General features: G+C 46.4%; 1 protein-coding gene across 1 annotated transcript in view; it reads left to right on the top strand.

Annotated features, from left to right (window-relative positions):
- LOC147614612 (Late embryogenesis abundant protein (LEA) family protein) overlaps positions 1 to 17,359 on the top strand; it is a 47,361-nt gene extending 30,002 nt beyond the window's left edge. Inside the window, exons 2-3 of the mRNA XM_086779881.1 lie at positions 16,532 to 16,751; positions 16,881 to 17,359. Coding sequence (XP_086636007.1) covers positions 16,532 to 16,751; positions 16,881 to 17,096 — 436 coding nt within the window. The 3' untranslated portion in view covers positions 17,097 to 17,359. The remainder of the gene's footprint in view (positions 1 to 16,531; positions 16,752 to 16,880) is intronic.
- The last annotated feature ends 806 nt before the right edge of the window (positions 17,360 to 18,165 follow it).

Genomic DNA, 18,165 nt, shown 5'->3' with positions numbered 1-18,165 from the left:
GTTAGAAGTCATCTCGTGTCTAGGGATGTGGTTTGAGAAAGGAATTGCCCGCAGCATTAGATCCCATGCCCATCATACCACCACCCATACCAATCATACCAAAAGCACTGCCACCAGCACCACCATAAGTTCCATACATACCTCCTGGCATACCTCCATACATACCTCCAAGCATACCTGGTTGCATACCATAGCTCCCAGGCATGCCCATGTTGGGTGCACCGGTCATGGAATGAAAGACAGAGCCTTTGCCAAAGTAACCAGGATGAGAAGTATTGAAAGGGTTTCCATGGATAGGTGGGGGAAAAGAAGAAGAAGAATCGGGGTATGGTTGAAAATTTGGGTGGATGGGAGCCGAATGTTGAGGCTTAGCTTTCTTCTCAGACCCTTGCCTCCGTTGTTTAGAATCGGCTTTGAAGTTTTGTGGAAAACGTGAGTCCTTCGCGAGTTCCATTAATCCCTCCATCAAACTCTGCACCTTTGCTTCATAGGTGGCATCATCATCTTCAAGCTCTGGCATATCGGAAGGTATTTCTTGCTCACTTTCCTTGTCTTCATCGAAGTAGTAGTCGTCCTCTTCCGAAGATAAATCCTTCATCTCCGCATTAGTTTCAGCCATAGAATTAAATGTGTCGACCACATGCTCGCCCTCTTGAAAAAGTTGACGATGAATCATGGCAATGGTGATAGAATGTGCAGCGGAAGAAGGGAAAGTGGAAACACAGGAGTGAGAGAGAGAAAGATGGAGAGGAAACACAGGTGAGAACCTGCTCTCAATATCATCATCAAAAGGAATACATGTCCCGAGCAAGAGGGGAGAACCTCGTAAGTGAGGGACTGCAGCTAGACAAGCTAGGCAAGCAATGCAAGCAGTAAAATATGAGGGAGGCATGCCGGCTATAAATACCTCTACATGAAGGCAGCCGACTAGGGATAAAAGACCTCCACGACTGGGGAAAATCCCAAGACCATAAAATGGGGAATAAATATGGGTAAAATATGAGTGAGGGGTGACCAGCCCCTCTGACTAACATGGTCAGCCCTAGAGGCTAAAATAGGACACCAAATAGGAAGCCAGCAAGTAGGGGATGATGTCTAACACCCCCTCTCAGCACCGGATGCTGAGCAAACTCCAAGAAGCTAGAGACGCCGTCCTCGATCAAAGATGAAAGACTGTAGAAACAAGTACCAAGAAAGCTCCACAAGCAATCTCCTCAGCAACTCAGCTACAAAAGCAACAGAACAAGCTGCCAGGTTCACCGTTCCTCTGGAAGAAAACAACCATATAGGCTGCGACGTGCTGCTCCAAATAATGGTTCCAAACCCAAGTGTAAGAACACTCCCCGAAGTCGAATGTCGTGTATCCAGCCTGGAGAAGGTATGAAAAACCTCAAAACCAACCAAGATCAAATCCTGTATATAATCAATCCTGGGAGAAGCAAACTGCTCCTCACTGGAACCCTCAAAAGAAATAGAGTCAATCTGCTCCAACTCTGTACCAAGAGTAGCCAAATGCTGTATAAAAGCATCCTCTGAAAAGGTCGGCATCGCAAGATGTAAAGACTCTGTAGAAAATATGGGATCCATCTGCTCAAACTCCATAACATGAGTTGCCCAATGCTGTACATAAGTACACGCCACTGAGGTGGGCATCGCAAGATGAAAGGACTCCACATCCCCCTCTGAAAAATGATATCGTCGAACTGGTACAAGCCCAACCTGATTCTGATCCAAATCCAAAAAACTCTGAAAGTACCACTGTGCCCCAGGCACGGTTAGTAACCACAGATCCAAAGCATCCCATCGGGTCCAAAAAACCATCCTCCAAAACAACAAGCCATTAGAACTGGCAGGGGGAGAGGCATCCTCAGAAGCATCACAAAGAGAGGCAGAGGTAGACTCCTCACAATGAGGAAGGGAAGCAGGAATATAAACTGCAGTGGCAACAAAGTCCTCAAAAGCATCACAGATAGCAGAAGACTGTTCCAGAAGTAGAACCAGATCCCAAGAATCAGCAACAGATAAAAGATCCATGTGAAAGGATCACACCGCAAAAGGGCAAAACACCCTCCTTGTTTTGCAAATACTGCAAAGAACACAAGCTCGGACAAAATAAACTCTGCTCAGGATCTCTGAAAAGATCACTGCTCTCCTCCAAATAACTGTAAACTCCTGTCAAAGAAGAATGTCTCCACAGATACAACACAGCTCCCGAAGCTGATCCTCAAGTGAAGTAGCTGGAGAAAGGTCCCCTCTGAGTGTAGAAAACTCCTGTGGGAAGCAAAACGCAGCCAAACACTGCTATCCAGCAAAAAATAGCACTCCACCGCCAACAGAAGGCAAGGAACATGTAGAAACCGGGAAACCGTGTAGGCCAGGAACAAAACACAGGTATAGATGCTCCAAAATCAGCAAAACACTGACTGAAATCAGAAATTCAGAATCCTCCTCAAGTACCAAACTGCCTCCAAAGCCACAATCCAATCAAGAAACCCCCTCTGCAAGTGATCTCTGTCCACTGGAGAAGAAAACGCAGCCAAACAAGGGCTACAAACCTGAAAATTCAGGCCAACCAGTGTCCACACCTCCTATGAGGAAAAACGCTGAAGAGAAGGTACCTTCGGGTCCAACAGATGAAGCCCAGTTGAAGGTAGAGCTACCAGCAAGATCGGTTCAGAAAAAACGCAGCAACCATGGCTGCAAATCTGAAAACGCAGAGGTATAAGGGGCTGAATATGGAAACGCTGTGGAGAAATAGGTACACCCAAGCCTCAGATCAGCAAATCAGCATCAGAAACCTGAAGAAAAACGCAGCAACCTATGTGCTGCTGTCCTTGCTGAAAACGCAAAAACGCAGGTCTGTCCAGGGGCAGAAAAAACGCAGATATGAAGAGGTATAGGAGGGAGCATCCAACGCTGAAAATCACCGGCGCTCTCATACCATGATAGAATGTGCAGCGGAAGAAGGGAAAGTGGAAACACAGGAGTGAGAGAGAGAAAGATGGAGAGGAAACACAGGTGAGAACCTGCTCTCAATATCATCATCAAAAGGAATACATGTCCCGAGCAAGAGGGGAGAACCTCGTAAGTGAGGGACTGCAGCTAGACAAGCTAGGCAAGCAATGCAAGCAGTAAAATATGAGGGAGGCATGCCGGCTATAAATACCTCTACATGAAGGCAGCCGACTAGGGATAAAAGACCTCCACGACTGGGGAAAATCCCAAGACCATAAAATGGGGAATAAATATGGGTAAAATATGAGTGAGGGGTGACCAGCCCCTCTGACTAACATGGTCAGCCCTAGAGGCTAAAATAGGACACCAAATAGGAAGCCAGCAAGTAGGGGATGATGTCTAACAAATGGAACCTTGAAACCAGCCCTTCAGCAACTTGACGGGTGGTGAACACACTTAATCACACTTTAATCACTTTATGAACTGGAATAATAAATTTGGAAGAAGAAGAAAATAATTAAGTGGAGCTAGAGTGCTCCTGCACAAAAGACCAATTGGCCCCAAAGCGTGGCGCCCCCGCAGGTATTTATTTATAACTCAAAGTCGACGTAGCCCTTGTACAATTCTTGAGAAGATGCCTCCTTGATCCATGGGGAGGAGATTTCCTTCTAGCTTTCACCCAAGATGTGTTGTGGGATACAAGGGCCTTGGCCCCTTATTTATACAAGTTTGGGGGGAAAAGCTATGCTTTTCTCCCTTAGAAAAATCTATTACAAAGCCTTTTTCCCAAAAACCATCGAATAGCTTTTCTCTTTCTTTTTCTTTTTTTAAATTAAAAAAAACATGGCGCTTATGTTAGAAGTCATCTCCTGTCTATTTGTATACACCAGGGCCTCTGTTGTGGGTGTGCCCGCCCGTATATCATTTTTCCACACTCCCCGTATTTTTTCCCTATTTTTCCCATTTTTTCCTAGTGGTGGGAGGGTTGCCAAGTGATGTTAGGAGCACCCTATTGCTGGCCGACTGCATCTACATCAGTCGTGGGCCTCAGGGTTGCTGGCCGACTTGTTTTGATCAGGCGTGGGCATCAGGATTGCTGGCCGATTGCATTTTATGCAGTCGTGGGATTTTCTCCAGTCGTGGGCACTATCTGCTGCTGGCCGACTGCCCTCATGGAGTTGTATATATTGCCCCTCAACCCCACCACTTCCTCATTCAGTTTTTCGGGATCTTGTGTATAGAGAAGAGTTTACACACCTGTCTCTCTGTGTTTCTTGTGCTGATTATTTTCTGCAGTCTACTTGCTCTTGTCTAAGTTTGGTTATCATTTCCGTTGCATATTCTGACATGGTATCAGAGCCCTAGGCTCTAGGAGATCTTGGGCGTTTTTTCTGAGCAAGAGGGGGAGCAACAGGTTGCTGATCGGTGGACTGTTTCGGGCTGAACGGGAAGAGAAGGTGCAAGAGGAAGGCGGGCAAAGGGGCTGGACAGCCACTTGCATATTTTCAGATTTTCAGATTTTTCCCACCCACCCACCCTTTCAGGTTACTCTCCGAGATGGCAGATTTACTAGAGATGGCTGAGAAGCACGTGAAGATTCCGACTCTCCCCACGTTCCCAGTGGATCGTCAGTTGGACGGGTCCAATTACGGCATCTGGAAGGTCATGATGGAGTCAGTTCTGGAGTCATATGACCTTGCTGATTTTATTATCATAGGGGTGCCACGGCCGGAAGCTGAGGAAGGGGAGTTATTATCGACGAGGAAGGACCGAGAGGCACATGCACACATGTGGGACCGTGTCAACGCCAGGGTCCGGTCGTTTATATTCCTCAATTGCACACCACAGGTAATCAACCATGTGAAGCACATGACGCTGGCGAGAGGCATATGGGAGCACTTGGCTTCTTTGTACAAGAGGGTGTCACCCATGAAGCGGATATCCTTGGAAGTGCAGATGCGGGTTATGAACCCTGCAAAGTCTTCGACGATGCGGGAACACATTAACAAGCTGCAGGCTCTTCAGCAGGAAGTCCTTCAAGCTGGGAAAGAGATATCATCCGAAGATATGGCCATCACGTTACTTTCCCACTTGCCTGGTCAGTATTCCGCTTTCTATTCCTCGTTGATCACGAGTGGCAGGCTAAGCACCATTACTTGGGAGGAGCTTGTGCCAATGGTCTTGGACCAGGAGGAACGTTTCACGAACCCTCCTCACGGCGGAGGTTCGGAGGCCTTAACTGGCCAACGGTCGAAAGGCCGTAATACCAACAAGGGCAAAGGGAAGGCTTCACCGGAGAAGTCTTCTGAGAAGAAGCTTGATCCAGAACGAGAGAAGCTGAAGGCCGAAAGATCGTGTAATGATTGTGGCGAGAAAGGCCAATACTGGAGGAAGTGCCCTAAGCGGACAGGGAAGAGTGCTGATTCCTCAGCCTCAGCTGCGAAGACTTCGGCATTTGTGCACTTGGAGATGGTGGACTTCGATGCTTCATCATCTTCGAGCGAGGAGGCAGTTGGCTTCACCGCAAAGGATACCCGGGAATGGATTCTCGATAGTGGTGCTTCCAGGCACATGACTCCATCCCGTGACTTCTTCCTGGATCTGAAACGGCAGTCAGGTCGTATTTTTATTGGCGATAACTCCACTATTCCGATACATAGTGAGGGCCGGATGGAGATTATTCCCGACGGCAAGGGCGGCAAGCATGCTTCCCGTGTTCTTTATGTCCCTGCTCTGTGCTTTCATCTTTTGTCAGTGCATGAGGTATGCAAGACTGGCTTTCGGGTGGAATTTGAGGAGTATTCAGTTGCTCTAAGGGACCGTGATGTTAAATTAATGTATCTCAAAGTGTGGTGGTGGTCGGCCATCTTCTACACGTGGATATATAAAGAGCATCTACCCCCATTGTAAATTCAATCTTCATTGCTAATAATCAAGTCAAGCACTGTTCGGCTCCATCTTGAGCCCCCGCGACCACAGGAGGCTCCACGATCTGTTCGAGTACCTAGGTGGTTGTTAGACACCCTTCGGGAGTCAGGTGTCACGGAGCTACCCTCCGAGTGGACCACAGAGGACGGCCCTCGAAGATCACATCGAGTCCGAGATAAAAGCAACACGGCGGAGCTTCTTCAGGTGAACTATGCTCTGATGTCTCGTATCATGCGGGATAAAGAGCCCACTTCCGTAAAGGAAGCCCTTTCACAGGATACTTGGAGGGAAGCCATGCATGTGGAACTTGACGCCATCGAGAAGAACAACACTTGGGAGTTGGTACCGAGGCCGTCGAAGCGGTCAGTCATTGGTGTCAAATGGGTCTTTAAGACCAAGTACGCGGCTGATGGGTCGGTGGACAAACACAAAGCCAGGCTCGTGGCTAAGGGTTATGCTCAGCGGCCAGGCATCGACTACGAGGATACCTTTGCACCGACAGCGCGGATGACCACGATTCGGACCGTTCTTGCCCTTGCTTCTTCTCAGAGGTGGCCCGTGTACCAGATGGATGTAAAATTTGCGTTCCTTAATGGTGACCTGCAAGAGGAGGTGTACGTTGAGCAGCCTCCAGGCTTTATTGTTCCAGGATCGGAAGGGATGGTTTACAGGTTACGTAAGGCCTTGTATGGTCTTAAGCAGGCTCCGAGGGCTTGGAATTAGAAGATTGATTCCTTCTTTATTCGGACTGGATTCCAGAGATCGGCTGCAGATCCGAACCTGTATCTCTTTCGGGAACGCGGCATGGTCACACTTATCATCCTTTATGTGGATGATCTCATTCTCACCGGCGGTCATGTGGAGCACATTGGAGTGACGAAGGTTGCCTTGTCAAAGGAGTTTGAGATGACCGACTTAGGCTTACTCCACTTCTTCTTGGGATTGGAGATCTGGCAGATCCAGAGGGGGTTTTTTGTCTCTCAGCAGCGGTATGTTCATGAGTTGCTTTGAGGCCTTTGGGATGGAGAACTACAAGCCTATTACTTCGCCGATGGACCCGAACACAAAGTTAACCGTTACAGATCCTTGTGAGCCAGTTGATGCCTCGCAGTACCGGAAGTTGGTTGGTTCATTGATCTGGTTGCTGAACACCAGATTGGACTTGAGCTTCTCCGTGGGGCTATTGAGCTCTTTTGTGCAGACGCCATTGAAGACTCATTGGGACGCAGGATTGCGGATCTTGCGGTATCTGCAGAGTACGAAGGATCTGGGACTCTTTTACACAGGAGGGAATGGAGTCAAGCTCCAAGGTTGGAGTGACTCGGATTGGGGAGGAGATCCAGACACGAGGAGATCTACTTCAGGATACACTTTTACCCTCGGCTCAGGAGCAGTTTCTTGGAGCAGCAAGAAGCAGCCAACTATTGCCCTTTCTTCGACAGAGGCAGAGTATCGGGCTGCTTGTGGTGCTGCTTGTGAGGTTGTATGGCTGCGGAGGCTGCTAGGCGAGATTGGGTTTCCACAGAGGGAGCCCACAGTCATCCAGTGTGATAACCAGAGTTGTATAGCTATTGCTCGGAACCCGGTTTTCCATGCCCGGACCAAGCATATAGAGATACAGTATCACTTTGTACGTGAGAAGATCTTGGCGGGTGACATCTTGCTACTTTATTGTTCGACGGAGGACAATGCGGCGGACCTCTTCACGAAGTCTCTACCTCAGGCTACGCTCAGGCGGCACTCCAGCTCCCTGGGGTTGGTTTCACAGCCAGGAGCTGAGAGGGGGTGTTAGAAGTCATCTCCTGTCTATTTGTATACACCAGGGCCTCTGTTGTGGGTGTGCCCGCCCGTATATCATTTTTCCACACTCCCCGTATTTTTTCCCTATTTTTCCCATTTTTTCCTAGTGGTGGGAGGGCTGCCAGGTGATGCCAGGAGCACCCTATTGCTGGCCGACTGCATCTACATCAGTCGTGGGCCTCAGGGTTGCTGGCCGACTTGTTTTGATCAGGCGTGGGCATCAGGATTGCTGGCCGATTGCATTTTATGCAGTCGTGGGATTTTCTCCAGTCGTGGGCACTATCTGCTGCTGGCCGACTACCCTCATGGAGTTGTATATATTGCCCCTCAGCCCCCACCACTTCCTCATTCAGTTTTTCGGGATCTTGTGTATAGAGAAGAGTTTACACACCTATCTCTCTGTGTTTCTTGTGTTGATTATTTTCTGCAGTCTACTTGCTCTAGTCTACCCAAGTTTGGTTATCATTTCCGCAGCATATTCTGACAGCTGAAGCGTTTTCGAAAAAAAGAAGTCCATGTTGATTTTTTTTTCTTCGCTTTTGGGTTGCTCGACGCTTTTCCTCGCGTTTGCTTTCCTTCGCGTTTTGCTGCCTGGCGCCCACGCTTTACTGCTGCCCGCCTTGCGCTTGTTGCACGGCGCCTACGCTTTGCTGCTGCCCGCCTTGCGCTTGTTGCACGGCGCCTACGCTTTGCTGCTGCCCGCCTTGCGCTTGCTGCATGGCACCTATGCTTTGCTGCTGCCCACGCTTGGCTGCCTGCAGCGCCCGGCGCTTGCTTACGTGGCAGTACCAGCAGCTGCCTTAGCTCTTGAGCAGCAACCATCCGCCACGAGTCAGCGCTAGTAGTCAGCCACGCATGTAGTCCAGCTGTACTTGCACACGAGTCAGCTGCACCTGTGCCACGTGGCAGTGCCACGTCAGCTGCTGACTGGGCTGACCCACAAGATGCTGCTCTTGCAACAAGATAAGAGAAAAAAAACATACATATGCATATGAATATGCACACACATGTACAAACACACACACCAAACATGTCTCTGCATCAACACACATGTACAAACTTACACATGCATTTACAAGTAAACATGATTAGTGAATGCTAAACAAGTTTAAAACATAATTACAATGCTTAAGAAAAAGAGGTAAAATACTCAGTCCTGTAATAGCTCCTGTAGAGGCTTGGCTAACTCTGTCCAAGCCCTATTGTCAGCAGAGAAGCCCAAAAACAGTCCCAACAGCCATGCACAAGCTCCTAGAGCCAAATCGATCAGCCTACAGCCCCTATAGATGAAGTCGATCCACCCTGTAGAGAGAGAAATAGCAGCCAGCCAGCCCTGGGACCCTTGTACTTCGCTTGTATTCCACCTGTAGCTCATGCATATGAGTAAACTTACTGTTTTTCCTGTCCACACAGCTCCTAACAGCCCACGATTTCCAGTTGAGTGCTCTATAAGTCAAGGCTTGCCCACTTTGGCCCTCCCACACCCAGAATAGCAACTCGTGGAGCTTTTTGGGAGTGCCTGGGTGCCCATCTCTCATATTTGGCCTTGGTTCATTAAAAATAGTCCACCCTAGTGTGAACTCACTCATAAAATTATAAGTGTGTCCGCCCACACTTTAAGTGAATGTGAACCCTGCACCCAATAAATCTTAGTAACATGAAATAATGAATAAATTGGGTTAAGTGTGCACACTTACCACCTGCAAAACACATAAGGAAACCATATGAGTCCCAAACAGGTGTGCACACGCATATCCACGGGTTGTCCAGGCGTCCTCGGTGCCCGTGGACATTCACAGGCAAAATACCAAGCAATGTCCAAGCATCAAAAACAAGTCATCCATGCATGTGCAACTCACATACATATGCTGGTGCACAAACATAGTGGATGGAATCTCCTAACTTACATCTTGTACATCCAACTAGCCTGTTCACAGGTGCCGTCCACATAGGACCAAAAAGTACTCACCAGGGTAACCACCCTTCCATGAGTCCAGAGTCACTCACAAGGGTTACCACCCTTCCATGAGTTCATAAATCATGCCAGGAACTCACACCAGGATACCAATCCTTCCATGGAGCCCTTCCACATGTATTCCATCATGACATCATTTTAGACGTATGCTAGAGAAGTGGTGACATGGGGAGCCGCTACGTGGACTCTATCCCGAGGATCTGTAATCCTAGCTAATGGAAAATGAGCAGTAAATTGATGAATGAATTGATTAATTGCTAAATGATCACACTTACCATCATACTTACTAAAATTTGGTTTAGTTCGAATGACGGTAGTCGATGTCGCGGATTGCTGGTTGGTGGCACCTATGACTGGGGAAACTGAAGAGAGGTGCTGATATCTCATATGCATGGCCTCCTTTTCCCTTTGGTGCTCGAGTAACATACGTTCTTGATCGAGCTCTTGTTGGTGCTCCCGAGTGGCGAGTTCAACCTGACGCCGGTCTTCTTCAATCCTACATTGGGCTTCCTCATAGTTCCGTCTATCTGCTTTTTCTTGTTGCTTTCTTGCTTCAGCTTCTGCTTTTTTCTTCTTTCCGTCGAACCTTGTCTTCTCTTCTTTGTTGTTCCATCTGAAAGAAGAGGGAGATGTAGTTGGGGGTTGTTGGAGGCGGAGGAGGTCGTGCTGCTGTTGCCTCCAAGAGTTGGAGATGCTCCATGAGAGGCTGGTTCTGAGCTTTGAGTAGAGCTATGGTGTCTGCGGTAGTCGGAAGAGCAAGGTCTCCTTCGGGGGAGACTTTTTGCGACTGATGTGCTCTCTCCTCTGTAGACATGATGCTGAAGTCGGTGGTTGTGCCGGAATGCAATCTGACCATCCAAGGATGTCCTCACGTTAGGATGCGGTGTGTGTGGACAAACTGAATATGATACCAATGTAACATGCAGTGAAAGTATTCGTAATTAAGGATCCTGTCACACAAGTCTCACACTGCCTTCTGTATCCTGAGTTTCGTGAGTTTAGCAATCCACTTTTATGACTTCAAACTTTAAGAGATTTAGAGAGAGAGAGAGAGAGATAAAGTGTACACCGTATGGGGTTCCGAATTACCCACTGAAGGGCCCCTATCCCGTTACCGGAATAGTATTTGCTTTATTACTTTGAAGAGACTGACTTTGGACTGACGATAAGCCAAACGCAAGATCTCTGAGGACCAAGACTTGGGCTGAACTGTACACGGTTGTAGAAGCACTAATGATGACCAAGCTCGAGCCTATGCACTCTTCCAATGGAATGAGGGAAGGCTGCAAGTCTGAGGCTGAGGTAGGGCTGATTCGGACTGTTTCTAGGTCGTGAATGAATGCTGAATTTTACCTTCACCAAAGTGCCGATGAAGATAGGAATGCTTAAAACTGCTCCAGGGCTGAAAACGCAAGGCTGAGAGTGCTCTGATGCTGGGGAGCTGTTGAATGGGCTGAAAACGCAAGTATGAAGATGACTTGATGTTGGCTGGCTGCCGAATATGCTGCATTTTGCTATTGGGTGGCTGAGGATGCAAGCGATGATGCTCTAGGGGCTGAGGACTGCAACGCTTGGCTGAAGAATGATATGAATGATGGAATGATGCAAAGCATGCCTATTTATATGCACAAGTTGTTGATCGGCTGGCATTTAATGCTGGTCGATTGTAGTATAAAATGCTACACGACTTGTTCATGTAAAATAATGATTTTAAATGCTATAAATTATGAAAAAAATGCCAAATAAATATTCTAAAAATACTAGATGTTATTTGAAGGCTTCTACAATGGTCTATATGCAATGGATGAATTATATGCAATATGCAGAGTGCTTTCTAATGCAAACCCTAAGGTTTCTACTTACTCTACATGCATGAATGAATCTCTTCAAGTGGGTTATGGGACTTGACTGGCTGATTGACTCACTATGGTTGAGGAATGACCTACGTAGCTTGTGCCTGACTTATCTTGGATTGAGGATTACAATGGAGTCACGGCGTACGACAAATATCATCCTAAAGGGTACTAATACTGTATAATGTTGCATTGATGATGATGAGCCATCTTGTCACCATGCACTACAGTGCAGAGTGCATGTGACATTTTCTCTTGCTTAGCTCGGCAGGTTCATGGCTTCCAAGTAGTCCACCAACAACTGGGAGTACTCTTGAAAGAACTCCCCATCTAGCCGAACGGCTTCGTGGATACCTCGATCTCGGAACTTCGTATAGAACTCACGTATTCGTCGACCGGAACCATGCTTGCAACAATGAAGAAGGATCTGCTTAGGTTCAATGACTTCTGCTTCGTCAACCACGTCTGGGTGCCGTTCATCTAAAACATCAAACACTTCTGGTCCTATATTGGTTTTAGCCAAGAAACATGGAAAACATCATGCATTGTCCAACTGTTAGGCAACTTTAACTTCATGGAGACATCACTAATCTTTTTAACTGTTGGAAAAGGTCCAAAACTACGGAAAGGAAGCTTGGGACAACGTTTGCTCACTTGTTTCAATCTCTGTTTCATGATGCGCAGATAGATCCAATCGTCCCCTTTCTTGAAGTGGACATCTCGTCTAGACTTATTTGCGTGTCTGCTATATAAGCTTCCTGGGCTGTCATGTGCATCAGCAATGCCATGGACCTTCTCAAGACTAAATCCAGAAGGGGCAAGCAGATAAAGACCATGAACCAGTAGAAGATGGACATGGAGCAGGACTTGGAGCAAAGCATGGATCAAAAGGCTGTCGGTTGCATGGAGGCTGACATCAGCATGACCAAAGGGCTGTCGGCTGCAGGACAGAGGGTGCTGGCAGCAGGCGCATCCAAGAGACCCAGTCGGCTGCATTTAATTGATTTTATGAATTAATAACTGGCCGACCAGCAGTCGGCTAGTTTCCCACATACTCCAAGGCCTATATAAAGGCACCCTTGCTCTTTGTTTTAGGCATTCTCTCCCACTAGGGGATTGGATCATTAGAGGTTCCATAGGGGACAGATTTTAGGGTTAACCACCTTTTCAAGAAGGCAGCCAAGGGCTGCAAAGATATGTACCTTTTTGTACCATAGTATATACTGAATTTCCAGGACTTCTCACTCTCTCTCTCTACTCTCTCTCTACCTGCGTTTTTGCATCAGAAGGTTTCCAAGAGTGTTTAGGGCTGAAAGAAGACTCCCCAGAGCTTCCGCGTGTTACATTGGTATCAGAGCATCAGGCTCAGCAAAGCTAAACACTGATTCAGTCCTAGATGATGGTGTACAGGTCCAAGGTACAGGAAAGTACACGGATTCGAATCCCAAGGCGGGAACACAGATCGGGAAGAACTCCCAGGAGGTTTGTTGGTGGTGTTCCACAGTGCCAGATGGGGATGGCAGTTCCGTGAGCCAGATAGGTTCTAAGGGAACAGTCCCAAGGGAGGTTGATCCTCCAAGGGTGATGTGAGAGTGCCAGACTCAGTTCCAGGAACGAAGACCAAGACGGTGTTCAGAGTCAGGGCAGGAATGGATTGTGGACTAGAGGAAGACCAGATGCATAGATCTTCATCAGAGACAGAGTGGTTTGGAGAACAGATCGGATTTTCAGAGAAAAAGTTTGCCAGGGATGGATGATGACAGAGGGACTTCGGAACAGGATTGGGATGATGACAGTCATCCAAGAGCAGGTTGGATTCCCGTCATCAAGTTTAGCAGAGGGGGATGTCATGTGCATCAGCAATGCCATGGACCTTCTCAAGACTAAATCCAGAAGGGGCAAGCAGATAAAGACCATGAACCAGTAGAAGATGGACATGGAGCAGGACTTGGAGCAAAGCATGGATCAAAAGGCTGTCGGCTGCATGGAGGCTGACATCAGCATGACCAAAGGGCTGTCGGCTGCAAGACAGAGGGTGCTAGCAGCAGGCGCATCCAAGAGACCCAGTCGGCTGCATTTAATTGATTTTATGAATTAATAACTGGCCGACCAGCAGTCCGCCAGTTTCCCACATACTCCAAGGCCTATATAAAGGCACCCTTGCTCTTTGTTTTAGGCATTCTCTCCCACTAGGGGATTGGATCATTAGAGGTCCCATAGGGGACAGATTTTAGGGTTAACCACCTTTTCAAGAAGGCAGCCAAGGGCTGCAAAGATATGTACCTTTTTGTACCATAGTATATACTGAATTTCCAGCACTTCTCACTCTCTCTCTCTACTCTCTCTCTACCTGCGTTTTTGCATCAGAAGGTTTCCAAGAGTGTTTAGGGCTGAAAGAAGACTCCCCAGAGCTTCCGCGTGTTACATGGGCTTTGGTCAAGCGGGCTTTAACTGACTCAATGATTTTGGAAAATGCTTCCATCGTTTTGTTAGTCTCAAGAGATGGAGACACCAATCTCGTCAAAAGAGAAGAGAAACGGCGACCAAAGGTTGCTTCATATGGAGTCCGTCTGACACTGGATGAATGAGTATCGTTCAAGATGGCTTGGACCAATGGAAGATAATGTTTCCATTTGGACTGCTGGTCATTACAATATGACTTGAGAACGTCAAAGGCGAACTAGTTATAGATTTCTGTTTGGCCATCCGTCTGTGGATGGAATGCATTAGACAACTGTAACTTGGTTCCAAAGTTTTCGAATAATGCCCTCTAAAAATGCGAGGTGAACTTGGAATCTCTATCTGAGGTGATAGTGCTAGGCAAACCACAAACGGGATACCGATGTTTAAGAAAAAGACGGGCTGCGTCCTCAGCTGTGGTCGTATGCTTGCATGGGATGAGCATGCAGAACTTACTGAAGCGATCCACAATGGTAAAACACTGAGTGTTACGGGATCTGGTGGATGTTGGTAGAGCCCCTACAAAGTCTACAGAAATGTCGATGAAAGGTCCGTCGGGGATAGGCAAAGGTTGAAGTAACCCAGCCTTCTTTGTATGTGGAATCTTAACTTTTTGACAAATCTTACAAGCTTGAACATGTGAATATACATCACGTCTCATTTTTGGCCAATAAAAGGACCGTTCTAATTTCTCGAGGGTACTGTTGATACCTCTATGTCCTCCAACTAAGGAGTCATGGTGGGCATCATGGAGAAGAGCTGCTTGCTTTTCGCGAATGACACAGAGGCGGTTCTTGAAGAACAGCCAATCGTTCTGCATCGAATAATGGTCAGGCTCAGAAGTGAGGGCCAAATTGTATTGAGTACCAAACTCAGGAAATGTCGACATACTGGTCTTTCATGCTATCTAAGTCTTTTCCCGTGATTTCGAGAATGGTCGACTCTTGCACTGCCTGGATGTTGGCCTTTTGACTAAGAGCTTCTGTTATTGATTTATGCTTACCAAGGATGTACTCGGTCATTCCAAATTATTGGAAGAGCTGATTCCATCTGGCTTGCCGATCACTCCACTGGGCACAACCACAATGAGAAGAAGCAAAGGTCAATGTCACATCGGATGAAGAAATCTACAAAGAAGATGTAAACTTTGCTAAGTAAAAAGATTCATGGGCCTTTTAAAGGTCTACTACATAGAATGTCACTTGCATCCCGCACTTGGATGCCACGAGGATATATCTATATAGAAAGTGTAGGACCTAGCGTGGTAACTAGCCCCTTGTGAGCTCTAGTCTGGGACGAGATAGCCAAGGATCCACTCTACGAGTTCATGGTCACGTGTACAAGTCTTGTACATGGTCATGGTCAAGTATGCATGCCTTGCACATGGATGCGGTGCAAGTCCTGCACACGTCGTCACCCTCTGGAATGATGATAGGCTTTCAGCGAAATGCAAGGGCACCGATTCAAGCATTTAAATGCAGTTAGAAGCGGGGTTCAATATCCAGTCGGTGACAGCTTATGACCTCCTTGGGCTGGTCAGCCAGCTTAGGGGCCATTCTTGCCTATACAATGGGCTGCCATCCCGCATCCCCCAGACTTCTTCATTCTGATTTCCTCTTCCTCTTCAGTAAGGGATCCACCTTAAGTCGGCAGCTCTAGGTGTGACGAGGATTGTCCTGGATAGAGTAGCAGGCTCGTAATTCATTTCAGCCTTGATCCAGACTGGTATGCTTGTAAATAGAGTGTTGCTCATAACAGTAGTATAATGCAGTACTAGAAGTATCTGTCCGTAAGTCTCCTATTCTGTTAAACGTGACAGATAGGCCTATGCAAGAAATATGAGTAGAGAGAAGGCTCAAAAAAATTTCTATAGATGATAATGTGCTCTTTATGTGCGGTTAAGACTTTATTTGTCTATTCCAAAAAAAGTAATCAAGAATGTTAGGTAATGCAATGTTGTGGTGTTTTATTAAAAAGCTGTCTATGCTTTTTAAGCTGCGCTTGATTAAAAACAAAACAAAGACAAAGGTTGTGTAGTTATATTATGCAAGAGACAATAATAAGTTCACATAAATTAGTGGTAAGAGTGCATGAGTATCAATCTATTGGTGAGGGTTCAAATTCCATTCTCCCTACTTTCGCAAGAAGGGTGGAGAACTTGACTAATAAGGTATATAAAAAATCAATTGCATCATCCCCAAACTAAGGTATAACCTTAAAAATGAATTGTTTGCTTTTACTTAAAACGGAGCTATTGACCTGCCCAAGGAAAGCCTACCTTTACCAAAAGGTGGTATCTGATGCTGCATCTTTGCTTCAAATTTGTCCTGCATTGGTGGGTGAATATTGTTAAGTAAAACAATTGTAGAAGTTCTATATGCTTAGGAAAGTATGTGGTGTCATCTTGGGATGCTTGATTGAATGAGGAAGAGTCTTTGCATGAAGGATTAAAGGTTTTATAAAGCAAGCTAGTGTAGTCAGATTTATTTTAATGTTTGGCATCTCCTATGAAGTGACTGGGCTTAATATGTGTTGTGAATTTGGATGTGAATTTGGACAGACATCTTCCCCGCCATCAGTTTGGTAACCTGCAGTCAAAAATGTTCCCAGCCTACTTCAGTATTGTCGGTGTGTGTGCAGCCATTTGTTTGTTGGGTTTTGGCATGCTGCATCCATGGAAATCATCTTCAATCACAGAGAAGACGCAGATCGTGTGCTTGTCATTCTCCTTGATTTCCACACTAGCCAACATTCTCGTGTTTGAGCCTCTTACAATCAAGGTAAGTATGCTTTTGCATTTCAAACAGTCAGACAGTAAAAAGGGAATCCACAAACCACCTGTAAGAGGACACGCAAGACAGGTTAAGCTATCTGGTAAGTATGTGATTGAGCTCGTGTTGTGTCCACAGACCATGCGAGAGAGGCACAAGCTGGAGAGAGAGGAATCTATTGGAGAAGAGGTTGGTCTCTCCAAAAACAGGGAGGTTGCCAAGCGCAATCCAAAGCTAGCAAAGATAAACAAAAAATTTGGCATGGTTCATGGGCTTTCCTCACTTGCCAACCTCTTTTCTTTTGGGGGCTTCGCAATTCACTCATGGTACCTGGCTAGTAAGCTTCTATTATAGTTAGAAATCAAAGGGTGTTTGACAACACTTTTGGTATCAAGAAAATTGGGTAGAGCAACATAGAGGCTGCTCCATGTCCACGGGCATTGGATGGATGTTAATAAGTGATGCTGTTATTTATCAATCTGACTTAGTCATGTAAGACTTGAAAATTGTATGGAGCAATTGGTTTCTTACCTTTCACTTGTGGAGAGACCACATGTATTGCTGAGAGTGAGACTTGACAATTGTTCTGAGGTTATGCACGTGCTAACTTTGAACAATTGGATGGCTGCCTTTTGATTATCCTAGTCATGTACTTCATAAAAAGATAGATCTTCGTGGTGTGTAATAATTGCTTAGGGACTAGTTCAACACGTTAGCTGTTAATCCTCTCTCTCTCTCTCTCTCTCTCTCTCTCTCTCTCTCCCCCCCCACACCCACACCCACACACACACACACACACACACACTAAGAGGCACCTGCAAGATGTGGGTAACCCTCCAAGATGATATGGGGCAAACACACATGCATGCACACAAGATTGCTTACTATCTCTTGTATCAATGTATGTATGCATGTAGGTAAGTAAAAATATGCAATCATAATACTTCCTCAAATTAGCAAATACTCTTATCGTTTCACACTTTTTTTTTTGGGTGAAGTCTATTTATATTATGTTACAATAAGCAATCCCCAAAAAGAGGACATGTATCTACAACATCAAAAGATAGCAATGCATGACAAGTATGCAGGGTAATCCAGGTCACAGGCATGCAGACAGTCGAAGAATGATTGTCATGGAGACGCCCATAAGAAGTGGTATTTAGTTGGTGGCGGATCACCAAATACGCTATGGTTTCTATCTTTCCAGTCCAAAGAGCCCAATAGCGAACCCAAAGTGAAAAAAAGATCATACCCCTGCCTAGCAGGGAGAACTCCAAATAGCCAGTAAAGCTTGCCAAAGGAAGCATTGGGGAAGCGTGCTTGTAGAAGTTGGAGAAATTGTAGGAAAAAAAAGTCTTAGGGCAATGCCAGAAGAGATAGGCTATGGACTCTTGCCGGGCCATACATTCGTGACAAGTTGATG

Source organism: Cibotium barometz, chromosome 41 (genome assembly GCF_041138505.1).
Source record: "Cibotium barometz isolate CiBa-2024 chromosome 41, ASM4113850v1, whole genome shotgun sequence".
Lineage (NCBI taxonomy): Eukaryota > Viridiplantae > Streptophyta > Polypodiopsida > Cyatheales > Cibotiaceae > Cibotium > Cibotium barometz.
This window is presented reverse-complemented; position numbering and strand designations above follow the sequence as displayed.